Source organism: Echeneis naucrates, chromosome 8 (genome assembly GCF_900963305.1).
Source record: "Echeneis naucrates chromosome 8, fEcheNa1.1, whole genome shotgun sequence".
Lineage (NCBI taxonomy): Eukaryota > Metazoa > Chordata > Actinopteri > Carangiformes > Echeneidae > Echeneis > Echeneis naucrates.
Genome location: NC_042518.1, coordinates 5,407,603 through 5,428,720, shown reverse-complemented (window position 1 = coordinate 5,428,720; position 21,118 = coordinate 5,407,603). Strand labels below are relative to the sequence as shown.

General features: G+C 43.2%; 2 protein-coding genes across 5 annotated transcripts; one reads left to right on the top strand and one right to left on the bottom strand.

Annotated features, from left to right (window-relative positions):
• Window positions 1-75: 75 nt before the first annotated feature.
• On the bottom strand, window positions 76-12,821 carry ezh1 (enhancer of zeste 1 polycomb repressive complex 2 subunit). Of its 4 annotated transcripts, none has more exons than XM_029508369.1 (20): window positions 12,602-12,821; window positions 11,137-11,320; window positions 10,920-11,045; window positions 10,598-10,720; window positions 10,103-10,220; window positions 9,797-10,021; window positions 9,080-9,188; window positions 8,638-8,801; window positions 8,370-8,461; window positions 8,121-8,283; window positions 6,630-6,814; window positions 4,346-4,437; window positions 4,019-4,047; window positions 3,791-3,916; window positions 2,507-2,685; window positions 2,333-2,428; window positions 2,142-2,223; window positions 1,957-2,040; window positions 1,672-1,798; window positions 76-1,551 (listed from the first exon to the last, which is right to left on the bottom strand). In XM_029508369.1, exons 2-19 carry the CDS (start codon window positions 11,314-11,316, stop codon window positions 1,710-1,712), a joined length of 2,262 nt encoding a protein of 753 aa, XP_029364229.1. In that variant the 5' UTR covers window positions 11,317-11,320; window positions 12,602-12,821; the 3' UTR covers window positions 76-1,551; window positions 1,672-1,709. The 4 variants fall into 4 exon arrangements, with proteins under 4 accessions (XP_029364229.1, XP_029364224.1, XP_029364228.1 ...); XM_029508364.1 differs by having other exon boundaries at window positions 1,714-1,798; window positions 12,602-12,819; XM_029508368.1 differs by having other exon boundaries at window positions 1,714-1,798; window positions 1,957-2,037; window positions 12,602-12,819.
• Window positions 12,822-15,866: 3,045 nt separating this feature from the next.
• On the top strand, window positions 15,867-20,326 carry ramp2 (receptor (G protein-coupled) activity modifying protein 2). Its single transcript, XM_029509013.1, has 5 exons — window positions 15,867-15,985; window positions 16,442-16,507; window positions 18,432-18,467; window positions 18,645-18,822; window positions 18,931-20,326. Exons 1-5 carry the CDS (start codon window positions 15,874-15,876, stop codon window positions 19,178-19,180), a joined length of 642 nt encoding a protein of 213 aa, XP_029364873.1. The 5' UTR covers window positions 15,867-15,873; the 3' UTR covers window positions 19,181-20,326.
• The last annotated feature ends 792 nt before the right edge of the window (window positions 20,327-21,118 follow it).

Genomic DNA, 21,118 nt, shown 5'->3' with positions numbered 1-21,118 from the left:
GCTGTTGTCTCACCAAGGCTTTTGTATCAGTGACTGTTTGGGGTTAACACACATAGAGACCAGGGCAGCGATTAATAATGTATAAAGTTAAAGTTTTATTTTTATAGGCATACACTGTACATAGCAGTAAACTCCATTTTGTTCATCTCTACTGAGAAAGATCTCATTTCAAAGTGGGCTTTAATGTTTTATAAAGGAAAACAGAGGGAGTAACAAAGCTGGACGTATAGAAAAATAAAGAAAAGATGATAAATGATATTTTACATTCACATGTGGGGGGATTTTAATATTTGGTCATACACTGATTTTATGTCTTTTGTTTCCCGTTGTTATAACCTTGCAAAAGTTATCTTTCACACAGCCACACCGTGTCAGCCTTTTTCTGCGTGGAAACATTTGGCACTTAAACGATTCTTAAAGGAATATGTTTTCTCTGTGACTCGTTCGTTTTATGAACTGATCGCCCCGCAAAGTGTGAAGGCTTGAAGATGATGTAAACAGGATGATAATGTCTGATGCGCGTATACGTTACTCAGAGTACCAACAGAATGGGTTAATGTGCGAAACTAAAGGAGGGATGAGATCTCTTCACCATCATCAACATGTTACATTCAGTCAGTCGGTTTCTTGTCTGGTTGCCTATTTTTTTCTTTTTCACTTTTTTTTGCAGAACAATGATATAAATGCACAATAACTTATTTTTGACCATAGAGACGTGAAGGTGATGCTAGCTGATGAGACGGTTCACAGAGGAACATACCCGGTCACGTTGTTCTGAAGAACAACCAGAGGGGTTGACATCACACTACCATACTGGGTGGCCGCCCAGAGTAGGGCAGCGTCTGACTGTAGCTAACATGTTTAATGGTTTGTTTATCCAAGAGACAGCACATGCATTTTACTGATCATCATAAACTATGATGTAAAAGCTTGCATTATGTATTGAGAGGTCCCCCCCCCCGAAAGAAAAGCCAAAAAAAACAAACAAACAAACAAAAAAACAAAAAAACAAAAAAGCCAGTCTATAAAAAACGGTAACAGAACTGCTGAGAGAGTAACACATTGTATTGAAGCCTCTTTGACATGATGGAACGAAAATGAAAAGAGTGTGCAATCTGGATTAATAGTATTTCCACTTTAAACTGTTTAGTTTCATAAGCTTGGCATATACAGTCTTGCAGGTAGGTTGGTGGGTTTGGACATATGAGAGGAAGGGGTGTGTGTGTGTGTGTGTGTGTGTGTGTGTGTGGGGGGGGAGGGGGTCTGACGGCCGTCACTTAAGGAGGTGGCATGTTGTGTCTGCAGTGTACGAGCAACCTGCAGACACCACGGAGGGACTTTCTATTTTCGGAAGTGCAGCAGGAGAGGGCAGAGATAGTCACTGTTGATAGAAACTCGTCAGATAGATGTGACGCTGCAGAGAAGGACAGATGTGTTAGTGGGTGGCTGAGGAGCTAAGGGCAGGTCCTGGAGGTACGCAGCAGGGACAGCTAAGTCACGTCTACCTCCCTCTCTATGCCCACATATTTGAGGGCATCAGCTTGGCTGTATCTGTGGGAGGAAGATGAAGGAAGGAGTCTTAGCACACAGCATCAGTAGAAACCACTAATTCAGGCACAATTTAAAGCTGCCTTGTTTTGTTTTTTTGTTTGTTTGTTTTTTTTATTTTACTTTGAAGCTGATGGAGAGTCACAAAAAGGCCCGTGACTCTACCTGTAGTCGAAGAAGAGCTCCTCTCCTTGCAGGATAGCTCGTTTGGCAAAGATTCCAATGCGATGGTCTCCGTTCACCATTACCACTGCAACCGCAGCAAACCAAACATCAGCCAACCAAACACTGCTTTCATTCCATAAAAAAAACAACAACAAGAAGAAGAAGAAGAAGAAGAAGAAAAAAAAAAAAAACCTCAAAATTCACACACAGCAGTTTGCAGCAGAACAGCAGAGTCAGTTTTACCTTTGGCGTAGCAGTTGGGATTAACTGAATGATTTGCAAAGCGGATTTTGTTCCCTTTTCGTGTGGCATCCACAACAAAGTCTACTGAGAGACATACACACAGATATATTAAGGATTACTTAAGACACTGTGACTGTGGGAACGCTGGTGGAAAAAACGCGGAAGCAAGAGTGAGGAATACTTGCCATTGTTTAAGTTGAAAAGGAAACTGGACATATATTTGTCATAGATCCTGCCACGCCGGTCTGCCTCATCCTGAGAGATCAGCTGCTCAGACACACACACATTCAAAACAAATACAGTCAGTACAAAACTACAGTCAATCACAAAGCTCAAAAACCAAATGATACAATCTGACTGCAATGCTGTGACGTGCCTCTCCGCAGTATTCTGAGATGAACTCGTTCTTCTGAACCGGCTCTTTGATGAATGTGCCCCAGCCGGCGACATCTGACGGCGCCAGCAGCAGGTGCTAAAGGCGAAGTACTACATGAGTGATCTGAACCCTGTCATGTTGTGTGAGGAGCGACTTCAAAGTGTCAGCGCGTACCTTCTTCAGGCCTCTCTGGATGCTGCAGTTCTTGCAGGAGACCACCTTGCTGTCCCAGTGGTCCGCAGCCCCGCAGGTCATGCACAGATCCGGGTCACACTCCCTCACGGCCAGGTAGCAGGGACACTGTTTAGTGTTACACTGAGTCTTACACCTGCAGCCGGGGAAGCGGTTCTGACCTGGAAAACATTTAGGCATACAGCTGCTGAGACGGGGAAACCTACTCAGAGGGGTTATGTGAAAACCGAATGCGGCGATGCAGAAAATATATTACATTACATAACTTGGCTGATGACAATATGACTACGACAAATAACTCCATCTCAAAATGCAGTTGCAGTACAGAAGCCCAGTGGCTGAGAAGCTCATCTGAGACCTCTGCCGGCAGATATGCTCAACTACAATTTTGCAGAGTGAAACATAACACCCTCCAGGCAGATGAACAGGAGGATCAGGCAGGAATAACCAAAATATCTTCCCAGCAGCCTCTGCTTGGGGAAAACTGTCCATAAGAAGAGCTCCAGGCGGCGTTTGCCTTCCCCTGCCCGGTGCTTTATCCTCCCGTTTGTGTTTTATGCGTCTGTATCATCAAATACTGTTTAGCTGGAGCTGCCTGACTCATACTGATGTTGGAGATGATGTTGTATATCAGGCACGGAGCCCGTCACATCCCTTTGATTAGTTTCCAAGTCTTTAGCGCACACACATGTGCAAAATGAGAGCTGCTTCCTGTTTGGCCCCAGCTCTCCTGAGCTACGGGAAAAGGCGAGGTAACAGTCGGGTGAAGAGGAGGAGGAGGAGGAGGAGGAGGTGACTGAACCACAACTGATGAACAAATGAGGTAAAACCATAGGAAAATGTTTACCTTTTGTTATCCTTTTCCTGTAATGTAAACTCTCTGGAGAGAAAAATACAAAATGCATTCCTCCACCATGTGGCCATTTAGGAAAACACAGTTTTGGGTCGTTGCTGCTGCAGCAAACAGACACCCACCTATCCCCACCAGAGGATGGTTTCTCCTCTGACCGCTGCCAGAACACTGCAGAATCACTTTCCATTGCGCTGCCCTGCTCTATTGTGGGCTGGCAAAAAATGCTTTAAAGCTACCGAAAGCTTCCAGTGGAAAATGTGGTGACAAACCAATTTCTTTTAGTTTCACGGGGCAGAACGGGCTACTTTTGTGTTATTGTTTGCGTGAGGTATACACAAAGAATACAAGTGAGAGATTGGCAACACAGGGGAATTAAAAAAAGAAAAGAAAAGAGAAGAAAAGGAGACACTCACACTCGTGCTCGCACTGACAAAACTTCTCACAGAAATTCTGGGTCATCACACACGGGCAGGAGCTGTCACACGGATGGTCAGGGTGGTCACATGGTTGGTAGTTGTACACCTGATTGGATGAGCTATCTGGAGCAACAGAGGACAAAGCCATCAGACTGGCACAGTATGCTGCATTGTATTTCAGAGGGCACAATGTGGTAACACTCATGCTGTGTGGGATGAACACACCTTTCTTTAGCTGAATCTTTGCCCATAACCTGCCACGCCAAACAAACACAAGAAAAAGGATTTTGGTTAAAAAAAAAAAAAACCCAAACAGACAAAAAAAACACTTATTGTTCTCCACCTATGACACACTTCAGATGTGTGACCTAATTTAGCAGAGCAGGAAGGTTGTTTTATTTTTAGGGCCTTTTTGTCTGTCATTACTTTATTCATTTCACCTTTCCTCTATTCAGTTTCACTGAAACTCAAGCTCCCCTTTTGCAAGAGATCACATTACCATCATTCAGCAAAGAACAGGTTACAGTGAGAAAACAACTTGCGATGTCCTGCCTGTGTTTCCTCTTCTTCTTTTGGGGTGAAATGCCGCCATCTTCCAAAGGAACACGATGGATGAGGACTTCCTTCACTGCAAACTCATACACCTGTGGGGGGAGACGGAAAAAAAGATGAACAACAACAACAACAACACCACCACCACTACATGCCAATGTACACAGCTGTGAAGAAATTCTGATTTCTCTCCGTCCTCGCTATGTTTTGTAAAGTAGTGCTGCTCAAGCTGAAAAGCACATCGCCTCGATTACGCCACTCACACCCCCATCCTCTGCTATCAAAACCACCACCGCAGAGGCCAAACATGCACGCACATCTGCGCACACACACTCAACCCCCTCTGGCTGCCAAAACTTGGATTTGGCCTCTTCCCTAGGACACAGACATACATAATGATGCAGCTGGTTTTAGCATATCCACCTGATTAAGCAGTGGGCAGCAGTGGACAGGCCAGTACAGATCCTGGACTCATCTGGCAACGAGACAAGAGGCACTGCAAGGGGCTGGGCGAAATGACTAAGGCTGCTTCGACATGTCTTAGATAAGTCAAAATTAGTTTTAGCTGTTCTTTATCGGGTGCTTGAGAGTAAAACAAAAGCATCCTGCAAGCTACCGAAAGCTGACGTGACAGTGAGTCAGTTGACGGGAGTCTGAGAATGTCTAAACCTGTTTAGGTTTTGATTCCCCTTAGATACTTTGACTATACCGAAGTGGGCCAGACAGAACACAGGGAGACCAGGTAAACAATGAATACATATATAAAACCACACGCCAGAACATAAAGACGCTCACAAGGAGGAATAAACCAGAATCACTAGTACAACATAAACTAACAAAAAGTGTCCCACAAATAAAGAATAAAGTAAGGCTGTGGGCAGGAAGGTTTAGTTAGCCTCAGCTCAAGCAGCTTGCAGCACAGTCCAGAGTCCACACGAGGTAGAATAACGGAAACCAAGGAAGGAACCGGACGAATATAAGCCGAATATGTGCCTAATTGTAGAAATGAGCTGCGCTGCCTGCTGCTGCGAACACCTGCCCAGTCATGCCTCCACCTGCGCAGCTGGGACAGAGAGAGAGAGAGAGACAGAGACAACTGGCCTCCACAAAAAAACACTAACCACGAAGAAAAAAATAACTGTAGAACTCCCACAAAACCTGAAGTCTATGAGAGATGTTACATCTGGTAAGCATCCCTGTTTATGGTGCTACATGCCATTCTCTCTGTAGTCAGCCCAATTATCCACACCATAAAACCACAGTCACAGGATGCACGTGTTGTTACACTTGCACTGACACAAATGCAACAGAAATCAGCAATGTAAAACATTTCAAAACAATAATGCATCAGTTTCGGAAAGCATCAGTCATAGTTTAATATTTAGCATTTAAAAATACACATTCCTAATGTATAACTGGTAAGCTAGAGCCAGCTTGTAACTCACAGCTGTAGTAACTCCACTGCTTGTGCTTTCTCATAAATCCTCTCATTTCTATGTCCGTTTACTTATTGTCCTCTTTCCATGCACTTTATGTGATTTTTTTTTATTTTTTATTATCTCCTGCTCTACTGAGGCATTAAAAGTTTTTAAAATCCATTTCCTGCCGCTTTCTTATTTCACCATCTGGTATTTTAAAGGGGGAATTCCTCCAATCTCACACATCAAAGTGTGTTTTCAGGTCTCTGGGAGTACTATAAAGCCTTTTTTGAGGCTCCAGATGGAACTGAACAAAGCCTTTGCCTCAAATGACGTCACTTGAGGCAAAGATGTACATTTCAGTAAGGGTCTGATATTAAAAATAAAAATTAAAAATGGAGGTCTGGAGTTTTTATTAGTCTAAGTAGTTTGTCATTCTCCCTCAATTAATTAAGCTTGAAACTTGAGGCCACATTAATGGCTACTGGCATAATACACCTGAATCAAATGGGACTTAAGGTACGGCAGTTGATTTGCATTGTGGCTAATTTAGGCACCAACTTTTGACAAAGGAGGAGAATGCATGGACTTAAGGAAATGATTTATTTTGAACTTCCTCTGTGAATCTAACAATGACCTTGGAATTTAATGTGAAATTGTACGAGTGACTTACAAAAGTTTAGTGGTTTACATTTGTTTCGATCTGAGGCATAAAATTTTATGTGCTATGAATCATTATGAGTTTGTTACACAACATCAAGTGTTTGAAACGGTGATTGAGCACAGCAAAGCACAGTATGTTCTTCTTATGGTGCCATAGGAAACATACGGAGGCGAGGAAACTATGAAATGTGCAAATATTTCACCTCCTTGCAGTTCTTAGTACCGATGAGACGAGCGATGGAGCAGAAGTTGTTGAAGTACGTGCCGTGTAGCACCCTGAACAGCGACTCCTCCGCCCCGCTCCATTGGACCACACAGCACGCCTGCTGTTCCCCGTCATCGTCCCCTGAACGCAGCTTGGTTGGAGTCTGGCAACGGGAATTCCCCTCTGTCTCACAGACAAACACACACATACAAAAATACACAAAAAAAAAAAAAAAAACACACACACATAGGAATTACTGACTAACCACTTTTGGGAACAAGATTATTTAGTTGTTTTTTTTTTTTTTTTTTTAAGAAACCAAAATGAACAGCACATGCAACCATTTTTCTATTACTTAATCTTGGCAAACAAGATTTCAACAACTTCTCATCTACACACACACACACACACACACACACACACACACACACACACACACACACGTGGTTAATTTAACCCAACACTGACACATTATTATTTCGGGATGCCATTTTCGTGCATCTGGATGCACACAAACACACGCAAGGAACGATGGGCTTTGATTTAGCTTTTTGGGTATATTCAGGATTGATGCTTGCACACCCACAGCTCCAGGCAGAGAGCCGGATGTTGCTTGGCAACAGCCTAAATGCAGCATTGCTGTGGCTGCATGCTCCAGCAATGGGTATCTTTATTAATCTGCTCAACAATCTGTTTTTTCCACATTATCTCAGCACGTGTTAGAACGTCTGCTGAGTCATTGGTTAAGAGTGAGCTGTTTCCAAAACCAACAGAGACTTCCAGTGAGGCCCCAACGGACATGAACAACAACCTGAGAGCTTTGCGGGGGAGAAGATAAAGATTCAGGGGAAACTGCTCTTATTCCACTCCCCCACTGCTATCCACGTGAAGACGTAAACAAAAAGAAAGTAAGAAAACAGTAAATGGAATGGGAAACAGAACAAAGTGTTTGTGTTGGGACTGAAACATTCAAACTAATGGTTGGTTTATTTTGTTTGGCAAGAGGGAGCTTTTATTGAGAGGGGATGGAGAGGGGGGGAGTGGAGTCGGATATGACTTGAAAGCTATCAACTCCGGCCAAATTTCACTTGTCTGAAGAGCTGCACTCAGGGCAGACAGTGTTCCAGAAAAAGGGGGAATTTGGGGTAATTATGGTAAATGATGCATTCACTCTCACAGTCAGAGTCTAATAACTGTGCGTGTACTGTGTGGAAATTCAGATTGCCTTAATTGAATTATCACCTGACAATATACTTGAGATTAAGTAAGAAAGGGGATTTTCAAAAAATTGTTTAGTATAAGTCATATTTGACAAAAGCACTATTGTAACTTTGCTAAATAATTATGCTTAAGTTTGAATAAATCGTCTTAACTCAAAGAACAACAAAAGTCAGGAAATAAGAAACTCGAAGGAAATAGATACCAGGTGGTTTGAAAACTAGTTTGAAAACTAGTTCCATATCCTGTTCCACTGAAATCTAAGTCCTACCCGAGGAGGAGGTGGTCTCGTGGTCACTGTCACCCTCTTTGCCTTCCTCGGCAGACCCAGACGGCCCAGGACAGGCGGAGCTGGTGGGACGCTGCTGCCTCCGTCGTCTCCGAGACCTCTGTGACCGTAGCATATTCTGATCCACAAATTCTTTGGCCCCTTTCTTCACAGAACACAGGATGGGAAAGGAAAGAGTTCTGCATTGAACAGAATTTACAAATATGTTACACAAGTGTGAGCGCAGCATACCTGTAACAGAAAACAATCTACACCACACGGGTCGGTCTCCATGCGGATCTCTTTGCTCTTCCTCTTGTAAACATTAGGTGTCGCATGAAAAGCTTTAATAACAGAAAACAAAAAGATGTCAGCTTAATCTACAGCATTTCAGGATGAGAGTCATCAGTATATCAAAAAGGGAAACAAAGCAGGTGAGCTATTGTACGATCACGTTATCTATTTTAAAATGGAACAAACTTGCAGGAGAAATGGTAAAAAACACAAGTCGAGCCATTACGGTGGAGGAAACAGTCGTATTTGAAGCAACGTCTGCAGAACAGTGTGTGGAAGGAGTGTAACGACTGCTCCCGCTGCACAGACTTAGCGAAAGGTCCATCCAGGTTGGGGGTGCAAAGCGGGGGCAGCTTCACCGGGTCGGGCGGCTCTAAAAGGTCCTTGTACCTGCAGAGGTGACAGGGAACGCCTTAGTCACGTCGTGCATTTGAGCCTCACGTATTAGTACGGTCATTTGAAGTTGTTGTCAGGCGAAGCAGTACACTTTTCTCTCTAAACAAAGCTCTTTCAAACGCTGAACTGTTCTTTTGAGTAAGAGAGAGCCTGAGAGGGAGCCACCATTATTGCTTTTCCCCCCGACAGCCTGCGTCTCCATGGTGAATACTAAGCAACGGCCTTCTCAGCTTTGTGTACATAGATCCCATGTTTCACTTCACTTTTCTTACTTTTCCTTCAGCTCCTCCGTGGTGCCCTTGTAGGGGAACATGGAGGCGATGGCAGTAAATATCTTATCATTGGGGATCTTCTTGCTGCTGCTGCTGCACAAGTCCCTCACTTTGGAGGACAGAAAGAGAGAGTTTGTTTTGTGCAAAAATCGGGATTTGATACAGATTCACAAACAAAGCTTATGTAATATGTCCTTTTAAACATTTTGCAATCCGACAGAAGTTTTCCCAGTCCTCAAGGCCAGCTCGCAACAACACGATCTGAAAACAATCCTCTGTGAATACTCTGACGTAAGAGGAGTCTTTCTTCTCTTTTTCAGTGTCTTCTATTCACGGGTCCTTGACCAGTGCATGCGTTTGTGTACCTGTGGCTGAACGACTGTGTGCCCAGGTGTGCTTTCATTTCACTCTCACTAAGTGTTGGTGTTGGAGTGTGTGCATAGCCTGGTCGTTCATAAAGCCGAGTACAAGAGGTCATTACGTGCTGTCATTAGAGATGGGACATATCAATGTCATGGACAAATAGGATGCCTCACATTCACACAAACACACACACACCCACAAATACAGTACTCATTCGGGTAAACAGGGGCAGCTTTCGGTAACCAATGACAACTCAATAGGCGACCTTGTGGCAGCTGTGTAGTGTCAAGAGAGGAACAGTACCGGCTTTGTTAATGAAGCAGGACACAAATACCCAGCTGAGGACTTGCTCACCCTCAGTCGTGCTCCTCCTCTTCCGCCTCACAAACGCCACAGCCCCCGCTTTGGTCTCGTCTGAACCCTCCACTGAGCTCCTCCTCATCACTCTCTCATCCTCCTTCTTCCCTGCAGCCTCTGCCGCCACCACTGCTTCCTCTTCTTCCTCCTCCTCGTGATCAGAGTACTGGCTCAAGGCCTCCACCAGCTCTTTAAATATTTCGTCACTGATGAATCCACCCTCTGGACAAATGTCAACACTTCAAATAAACCTTCAGTGTTTTTGTCACAGTATTTCAGCTGCATCTCTGATGGGACACACACCTCTATCACCATGAACGCCATCGTAGTTGTCAATGAGTTCCTCCAGGAAGGCCTCATCCTGTTCCAGTACCTCGTCTCCCATGTAGGGGATGTTGTGAAGGAAAGTCTCATCCTCCACCTAGGACGCAGAAGGAAACAACACAAATCTGAAGCAGGCTGTGCAGCATGAACAGCGTGTGAAAGTGTTTCTGTTCTGCGCCTGTGCGACCTTTTCCAGATGAACAGTACGTATTTTCAAAATAAAGCTATCTTGGAACAAAGAGAAAGTGTCCTGTGCTTTGTTGATGGTGTGCCTTGGTGACTGGTTTTGATGTTCCACGAGCTACGAGACTGAATCAGCTCACAGGGGAGCATGTCCATCTCCGCCGAACAAAAACACAACATCTTCTAAATTAGAATCAGGCGAATGATGTGAAATATTACACAACGTGCGCTCTGAACCTGTAACAACACTGTCACTGCGTCAACCCACCCACCCACCCGAACACTTCATACCATGAAATTGTGCTGCAGAGGCGACCAAGAGTACATGAATGGAATCCCTGCCACCGTTGACAGAGGTCTCATGGTGATGGCTTGAGATTTGAATCCTGGGAAGCCAAACTCCACTGTACACATCTGTGAGAGAGCTACACATGCATTAGGCGTGACCAGACCCTACAAATATCCTCAGCATCAACTCCTAAATGGCTGGACCATTTTATATCCATGCTACTCAATGATTTGATCCACTTCTGGTCCATTGTGTTGTTCTTCTAATATATTACTCCCTTCACACCACGCACACACACACACACACACACGCACACACGCACACCTTCTTGCCAGGCATAGATCCACTAAAAGTTGACAAAGGGATGGACTGGATCCTGAGCTTGGACCACTCTGTGTTCAGCAGATTTGTCTGCTGCTCAATCTTCTGTCTGTTGGACATGAACAGGGTCTAGAATCAAACAGAATAGAGAGCACGTCATTCATGCAGCTGGGCACATGAACGCACACAGCAACACACATCAGCTACCGGGTCGACCCACCTTGACCTCCTCTGCTTTTTTAAGGCGTTTTAATTGGCGAAGGCGCATATATTCCGACTTGACCCTCCGTCTCCACTCCAGGAGGCTGCGGGAGGGGGCAAAGGGGGAAGGCGGAGGCCTCGGGGTTGGAGGGGCAGCATCTATGCCAGGGGTCGGGTCTGCGGCAGCTGTTTCCTCCATGACTCTTTGGAAACAAGAAAGCAAAAATGGGTTGACACCGACGCCATCACCTGTGGAGTGCATGGCTAACATGCACGTAGATAATCAGGAGAATTGTTGGGGAAGAATGTGTTTGTGTGTGTTTTTTTTTTTGGCTCATTGTGTGCTTTAGTTAGTTTGTGGCTATTGAACACACACTCCACCACAATAACTCAGACAGGCATTTGCGTGCCCATAACATATTATTTTGATGCAATATAATTTGGCCCATTTCATAATTAGCCTTTAACACCGTCTCTGCTTATCACAGATATAAAACTTCCCCTTTTACTCTCACTATTTGAAAGAGTGCCCCCCTCTGTTGGGAAAACAAAACTGACATCGAATGTGGAAAAAATAAAAAGAAAACGAGTGAGCAAGCCTTCCTCACAGGTGCTTTAAACTGTTCGTGGCAGATAACCTCTCGCTCCTTTTAGCCGTTTATTGAACTTGGCCAAGAGGTGAGGGAATCGAACGCGACCCCCGCGTGCACGAACGGGTAAAAGTCTGTGCGCGTTTGACAGCACGAGGACGTCCACATTGGTCGGAGTGGGCGTGCCTCTCCAGAAAAGCAACATGAAGCGGAGCAGGAAAAGTGCGTAGCGCAGTTTTCACGCGTCCAACAAACACCTCAGCGAGCGCCAACTCCCCCGACCGGGCCACAACGACGATCGAAAATAAGTGCAAAGGAATAACTGAGCTCTGAAAACTGCGTTGTTTTAAAAATGTATTATTATTATTTTTGTGCGGGCCCCCCCCCTCCCCTCCCTCCCTCTCTCTCCCCCCTCCCTCCCCTCCTGGACTACTCGCTACGAACACGTTTCAACCACAGCTATGAAGTCCTGAAACTGCAGAGCTCCGTGCAACAAACGCAGCTGCTCGGTGTCCATTTAAATGTACCGCACACAGAAAAAAACAAACAAACCCCAACAACAACAACAACAGCAGCAGCACACACACACACACACACACAGAGCCGTGCGCACAGATCAGCACAATGACAGCACATCACGTCTGCCTCTAACAGCCAGTGTCGCAGTTATTAAATACCTTCAAATCCGCCTCCTGCGTCCTATCTGCGGCGACAACAGCCCGCAACGCGATCAAGTCCCTCTCTACGCTCTGTGTGTGCGCTTTATTATTATTATTATTATTTATTTATTTATTTATTTCTCTCTCTCTCTCTCGCTCTCTTTTTTTTTTTCAGGGTTAAGTGGAAAGATCCGGAAGAAATAATCATAATAATAAGAAACAGCTGAATATTTACTATGGATCTGACGCAGATACGGTGTCCGGTCGGCGGGGGGATCTCAGAGAAATCACTACGTTATCCTCGGGCATGGTGCTGCCGCTGCTGCTGCCGCCGCTGCTTGTTGTTGTAGCTTACGAATAGCTGCGCACTTGGCTTTGGTGAGCCAACCCGAGCAGGAGGGTGACGTCTTTATTATGATCACAGCCTTTTCCAGGCAGAGGAGGATTTATGGCTATTCTGCTTCTCCTGGGGAAATTTATTTAGGAAAAAAAAAAAAAAAAAAAAAAAAAAAAAGAGGAGAAGAAGAAGAAGAGAGAGGAAAAAAGAAGAGGAAGAAGAAAAAAAGAAAAAGTAGTGTGGAGCTGCCACGGCACCGCCGTTCAAACACACACACACACACACACAGGAACTGATGCAACTGGACTGGACCGCCATCTAAATGCGACCAAATGTGCTCTCTGCACAGACGAGACGCAGTTTTATTCAGAGTAGAACACACAAGAGGAGCGAAGTGGGGGAACAGAAATGGGGAGCCATCGTTTCGGTCAGCAATTGCAGTAAATAAACTAGAATTAACGTCACAGGAATATAATGCTGCTGCTGTTGCTCATTATTGTTATTTTATTGTGGCGAGGAATAGTTTTATTTACTTTGAATAACATAGACAAAATCCTCGTGAAAGGGCAGGTTGTCTTTAAAGTTAGATGTGTGATAATCTTGAGAATTAAAGCGGATTAATGGGGGCTGGAAAGCGGCCCACAGCTTCTCCACATTCCAATGGACAGGAGCCGGACAGAAAACAGATGAGCTGCAGTTCTGCTGTCCTCCTCCAGGGGGGGCAACACAAATCCGCCTCAGCTGTGAGGGCCAAACATGATGATGAAGCTTCCTCAGGCCACTGATGCTGTTACGGACCTCACGTAAAACGCAAATCCGGACAATTTAAGAGTAGAAAATTACGACGACGGGTGTTTTTTCGTCTTGTTTTCTTTTTTTCTTTTTTTTTAAATGCATCTAACTTCATTGCGGAGTTCTTCAGTTCGCCTTACAACCCAATTTGAAGCAAAAATTCCCTGCTAAATTAAAATTAATTTGTCTTTAGTTCACATATCAAGCTTGATATTCAGTCTCGACATTATAATTTTATATATAATAAGTAGACTAGTTTAAAACGAATAAACGATTACTCGAAATAGGTTATGTAACGCTACTTCTCTCCGTTTTATTAAAATCCATCAGGACATTTAGTTTTATACCTTACAAATGAAAACATACATGGTTTAGGGGTGTTTGAGACATTATCTGACGACATCCTTGAGTGTCATCATACAAGAAATGAGAAGTACAAAAAAAGAAGTGGAGAATGCTAAGAATGGTTGGGGGGAACTACTTTGTGTACCTAACTTTTTATTTTTTTAAAATCATTAGTTTAGCCTGCGAAGCTCATGTGGGGAAGGATAAATCACTTTAAACATTCATCAGGATCACAGCCTATTCATTTTATTTGCTTCATGTCAGTTTGGAGATGTGTAAATTGTAAGCTGGACTGTAAAGTCGAACCCTCTCTCCACATATGCTGCTTCTGTAATGCACAAGATGGCACTGTTAAGTTACTTTTAATCCTGACACAGCATGTTCCCACATCTCATATGTGAATATATTTATTTATATATTTGACTGAAGAAAGCTGCCTGGGCATGCTCTGCTTCTATACTACACCACACAAACATGACTGATGTGTGTTTCACTCTTTGCTTTGGTTCTGCTGTTTATATCGCGCATTCCTGGTGACCAATGATGTACCCACAAAGCAGAGATATCTGAGATGATGCTGCCCGTTTGGTGTGTCTCCACTGGAATTTGAAGTAGCTCAATAGTGAGAGCGAGCTGTCAAACAAACGCAAACATACAAAGGAAGAAAAGCTTGAAGAGCAAGGCTGTTATCAACAGGAAGTATTTGATTGTGTATAATGTAAACTAAACTTTGCAGATTTTACAATCTGTGATAAAGACTCAGAGATTAAAAGATTCCTAAAACAACTGATAAAATAGTTACGCCTTAAAATATTAACTGACTGCAATTGATGTAACAAGCATTTTTTTTGTAATAGAAAGGCCTGCTAGGCAAACCCAGATTTTTTTTTAGCACTGTAAAACTGCCCATTTGAAACATGTTGTGCACATCCTCCCAGGAAAAATCCATCCAGCTGTTTAAGTTCATTTACACTACCAATTTGATACAGATGACAATATTTAAGCTTCTATTTGATGGGTTTAAATGAGTTACATAAAAAAGACAGCAGCCTCCTTTATCTGAAATGAAATGTGGAAGCAATTCTTGGCCCCTGAGCGAACTGGCTCTCTCCCAAGCGCCGGCAGCTGAGGATGTGACGTGGACAAGTGCGTTAGTGTACTACTGGACATAGTGGAGATCCCTGCTGCCTCTTATTACCACAGAAGCTGAGTTTTGTTTTGTCAGACGCAGAGGTGGTGGGAGGATGGTTGCACTCCTGATGGTGTAACACAGTGCTGATACAAACCAACACACACCCCAAAAAAAAAAAAAAAACAGATTTCTGACTCAAAGCCAGTCATGTGCAATAAGTCTTTAACTCTACAGCAACAAAATCAGCCATCACAGTCTGGAAAATTGAGTTTCTGCTTTAGAGGGGAACTCACTTCAGGATTAAAGTATATGTGAATAGATTTGTGGCTCCAGAGGGACCTGTGCAAAATCTGAGTCATTTTTTATATAGCTGATAGGAGCGCCATGCTAGTATTATATTCAGTAGAGTACACCTTGAAAATATAATTCACAACTTTCTTCGCACTTTGACTAATTGCTCCTTTCATGTTAAAAGAAAACAAGTCAAATGAAAGCCTTTGGTTTGTTCATGATAATCACGCATGTCGCAGAAATAAGTTTAAAAAACACAGTGATAGATTTCCATTTAAGTAAAACATGGAACCCCACTGCCATTACTGATATCTGAATACTGCTTTCATTCATAAAAATGGCATGCAAAGGGGCAATCAGAGAGAAAGAGAGAGAGAGAGAGGAGGGAAGAAGAGAAGGTGGGGCTCTCCCCAACTTTTCTCCTTCTGTTTGAAAATAGAGGGTGGGATGAGCAAAGGAAGTAGATAAAGAGAGAGAGAGTGATGGTGATGCACCAATGGGCCACAGTAGCCTAATCAGTGGCTCTCTGTCCTGTTGCATGAATCTGTCCATCCTGTAGGACGTAAGGACGTCCTGTTGTTCTACAGACTATTTCTACACAAAGGTGGAGATGTGTCATTCTGCCCCATCACGGAGGACGGGCAGAGCACCGCCCGGTAAAATGACAGCTGCCTGTTTCTCACCAGTGTTTTCTGGCTGTTTTCTGGTTCTCCTCATCTGGGGTAAGTAGTGATCTTTACACTGTCTTGACACTTTTCCCTACTCTACAGTATGACATGGCTCCTTTAGGTGCCCTCTGTCTCACCTCTCTGGAGGAATGCTTAAGGGTTACCAGTGACAGAGTAGCTTTTAGAGAGGCACTTAGCCAGTCTCATGATTGAGTTTTATGCTCAAAACAGCATGTCTTAAAGGTCACAAAGTGATTTTCATCAGGGATTAGATTAGATTATTATGATATTGTTGTGGTTGATGCTATGATGTTATTATTACCTCTGTTTATTTAACAAGATTATTTGTTGAAAGGGAAGAGAGTATGCTGTAAGTTTTAATATCTTTTTAATATCTTATTTCCTTTAAGCAGTGACAGGCAAAGGGACTTCCTGATAAAAATTGCATCATTTCTGACCTCATCTATTCTTGCTTAGAGACAGTTTTCCTTTATTTCCTTTGTATTGTAGCTGGATGCACACCAGTGGACGGCTCGGTAGCAGAACAGTTAGATGTCCAACCTGCTACAACGACAGGTATGTGAAAGAAAAGCTCTTCAAATCTCGTACATGACCATAAAGACTTTGGCTAACCCAACATATGTACTCAAGAGATGTGACGACTGCCAGTGAGTTAACAAACTTTTTCTAATGCACATTATTAACAGCTTCTCTCTAACAAATAAACTCTAACAGGTGGGTTTTGATTTAGTTTTGTTTTAATTTAGCAGAGATATATTGATGTTTTATAAATGTGTTTATATGTTTGCGTCCAATGGGGGGGGGGGGGGTTGCTTTGGCTCAGGTCTTTAAACTCATTTGCTCAGACTGACTAACACAGAAAACAGAGATCCTGTTTTCTGCCAAGATCTCCCTGTGTGTATCATCTTGAGAATCCAAGACAAACTCCTGGGGAGGTCTCTACCAGTGTGGGGTCAACAGCGGTAGACAAAAGGTCCATAATGGCTTGGGGTTAAAGGTTAACTGAAACCTCATTATGAGCAGCCCCCACCTGGCTCAACTTCCTGAATTTGTTCGTCATTCACCCCATGCAACGTCTGTGATCAACACATGAACTCGGAGTTGTGAAACAACTGGAACTTTGGAGGAGCGCCCCTTTCGCTGTTCCTCATCCTGTGCCTTCCTTTTTTTTTTTTTTTTTTTTCTTTCCCCTGACTGTCTCCCCCCCCCCCCCCCTTCCCCTGCCAACTCCCCCCAACTCTGAGCTCCTCCTCTGCTGAAAAGACACATTTCCTGATGTCATTACTAAATCAAAATGCTGCTCAGCAAACAGATGTTGCGAGAGGCCCAACATGTGGATCCAGTGACACAAATTCGCAAGTTGGTCGTGAGAAAACACGGGCAACACATTTTATGTTTCATTCAGTCAATGAAACCAGCTCTCTCAGGCTGCTCTTTAAAGTGGTGAGGGGTGACATTGGGGAACTACCTTACAGATGTAGCACATTCAGGAACTCATTGTGGCATTAAAGAACAGAAATTTCCCACACTTTTTTGTGTGTGTGTGTTTTCTTTACTGTCATGTGGGCATTAAAGATGCTTGGCGTTTCAAACAACTGGTCAACAACAGCTTGTTCCAGGTTTGGTCAAATTAACCTAAATATGAAATCATGGCTGTCTGCGCAGCACGCCCTGCAGAGTCATGATTACATCCACCCCAAAACGCTAAGCCCTAAATGTTTACTTATGTTTCCTATTTGGCAGAGGCAGCCCAAAAGGCAAATAAATCACATGCTGTGAGCTGGCCAGGCCTTCAACTGTGAGAAACTGAGACTAAAAAGCAGAACAAGAGTTAAAGAGTAAGGGTTTTCAGATGTGAGTCCAGCCCAGCTTGGGTGTGCTCCCTTTTATTTGGGAGAATGGAGAGGACAATCTCTTTTGCCTCCACCCCTTTAAAAAAGGAAGAAAATCCTAAAGAAACTTGCACTGGAGAGGGGAAGAGCTGCTGCCAAGGCACAAGGCCGTCAGACAGATCTTCGAAGAACATCTGGTAACCGCGGGTAACACTGTTTGGACATCTGGTAACCGAAGGTTACACTGCGTCGCTTCCATCCTGTCGGGTTTCCTGTTATGCCTCGCTGTACACAGTCTGAGAGGCTTAAGTTTATTATACATGGTCACCAGTTGGAGAGAGCGCACCTTTATTCATTTTTTCTGACATGAAGGGATCACTTGGTTTCATTGGGTTATTCCTCTCCTTTCTCTCCGGTGAGTGTGTGGTCTACAGCTGCAAATGCCTGCTTTAGTGCTGACATGTGAAAGGAACCCAGGAGACAATCGCTCTCTTAGCATTTCAAATTTAGCAAAAGGATGCGTACATTTATGAATTGACTTTACTTGAAAGGGTTTATACTGTCAGCAGTTTACAAGCCAGTTTAATATCTAAGTTTTTCATAGAAAACCCTTGTGTTCTTTTTTTTTTTTTTTTTCTTTTTTTAAGATGCTGTTCATGGAGACTCTGCCTTCATGACGTTTGGTAGGTGGCATGAGCGTACCACATATAACCTGTCGCAATTTTTTGTCATTATGTAAACAAGTATTTGAGCTCTTCTGAAGATGAACAGCTTTTTTTCTAACCTGTTTTCCATTGCTCTCTGCCTTTAACCCCCCCCCTCCCCTTTTTCTTCTTTGTATTTCTTTCGATTTCATGCAGCTTGTGGGGATACTTTGCACAATTGCATGTACATTTGTGAGGTCTGTCATAACTTATATGGTGGCCCAACAATGGATTGCCTTTCAGCCCTGGTTAGCCATGTGTGTCTCAGCAACTTTGAGAATGCGATGGCATCACTGAACAGCACCGACTGGTGCATTTGGGATAATGTGAAAAGGTATATCTTATGTCTTCTATATTTGCACGTTAAACATTTCAAATATTGATGAAGTATTCTGCCAATTTGTGAATGACCTTCCACACCCTCTCTGTCTCAACACTGCAGTTCCTATAGCAATTTAAGCAACTGCACTGAGAATATTTCTGACTGTCTCCGGATCCCGTGGCCCAACCCTCTGGTGGAACGGACCTTTGTGGAGATTCACTCCAGGTTTTTTAAGGATTGTCCCTCAGAGGAGCTGACTGATCCACCACCAGCCATCATCTTCGCCCTGGTGATAACTCCCATCTGCCTGATCCCTGTCATGGTCAGCCTTGTGGTTTTCAAGACAAAGAATGGGGATGGCAGCTCCTGATAATGTTCTAAAATCTCTGCTCGGCTGTTTTTTTTTTTTTTTTTGGACATATCACCCAATCAGAACACTGCATGTTTACTCATAGGCTGCTACTGCTGTGCTTTCAACTCACCAGCGGGGGAGTGAGCTCTCTTGACAAGTTCACTGAAGCGTCACAGCTCAGAGAATTTCTGAAAAATGAGCAATAGAAGAAGCGAATTATTAGACCATTCTGATTCAGACTTAATGTTATACCTTGTGAATTACATCACATTAAAACGTTTACATGAGAAGCAATGACAATACACCGGACAATGAGTGTTTGGTTACATTCGAACTGGATGCACATATTCAGAAACAATGTTAATTTATAATGTTAAAACCCCAAAATTCAGGTGCATGACGACAAAAGCTTCAATGCTTGCAAAGGTAAAATTGAAAATATATTTGTGACCCTTTTTTTTTAAACTCCTGAACTAAATGTAACTCTGTTTTGAGCCCCTAATTAGACAATGTATAGTCCAAATACAGCAACACAAATTCATGTGTTAAATGTGAAGAGGTTTCCTGTATGGAAATACGGAAAGTATAGCTCTGAAGCATGGATGTGATTATATGAGTCATAGTGTGCGGATGGTTCAGGGTCGGAAGTCACAGATGGGACACAATGAAACGATATGGCCAGAGAGGGAAATCTTTTTCTTGGTATTCCCTTTTTTATGAACAGCCAGATTTTGCTGTCAGCACTTTCCCCTGTCCAAATGGTGACAAACCTCATGGTGTCAGATGGTGATGAAGTTGATGAAGCAAATTATATCTAACATCTCTGCTGGGACAAAAGATATTTAGCTTGTCCATGTAGCAGAGCGATGAACACTGAGTAATGACACAAAGATAAAATGGTTATCTTCAGACTTGATAATGCAGATGTATCTATTACCGTGACGATAAAGCCGTTGTAAGCGCTTTGAGACTTTGAACAAAATGTGTATTTATATACTGTATTATTTTTCTGCCATTGTCAGAACTTACTGTACTGTCTGAGAGAGAGACTCTTCCTGCTCTGTTCTGTACTGTATCCATTTTGATTTACTTAAAAATATTTCAAACATTTAAATGAAGAGTTGGCTGTTTCATTTTTTCAAATTTTTATTTCACTTATCTGGATTTGGGGTAAATGAAGCTCATATTCATGACGATATATTTGCAAGACTATGGCTTCATTGTGATACAAGTGCCCTTTGACCTTTGCCAGTATTTAATTAAAATTCTTCCTTCTCTTGAGTGCAGTGCAGATGGCATTGTTTTGTGCTTTGTGCATCAGGTAGTGTGTCATTACGTCTTCACCGCGCAATATGCTATGGTGCAGTTGCTATGCTGTGCAAGTGCTCATGTAGTGAAGGAAGCAGTGACAGCAGTCATGTATCACACCCTCATCTGGCACAAACAGCACTACAGGGTGGACCTGCGTTTGTGCATACTGTATGTATGTGTGTGCGTCTGGCAGGGCTGAGTGGGAAAGTGTGCTTCGTCCTCTCTAGATGCCGGGGCCATCCTCATCCCCACCCCCTTCTGATCTCATCCAACTCTGTGTAACTCTGTAATGTTAAAGCAAGCCAAAAACATATTGGATGTTATTATGCAATAAGTGATTGTGAAAACCATATTAATCATATTTTATCAGTCACATTACATCAGTTGTTCAAAAAACCATATGTGTACACGCCGAGCACTCAACCTAAACAGTCAGGGTCGACTTATCGCACATCAGGATTTTCAAAATCTTTACAGCCAGGAAACTTTGCCCTCTAGTGGATTTATGTGACACATAGAAAAACTGCTTTACGACATGGTAGGAAGATTTTATGTCTTCCTGTACCTTCTGTACTGAAGCCGTAAAAAAAAAAAAAAAAAAAAAAACTCAAAACAAAGCCCGGGCAGTGGGCTACAATTTCAACC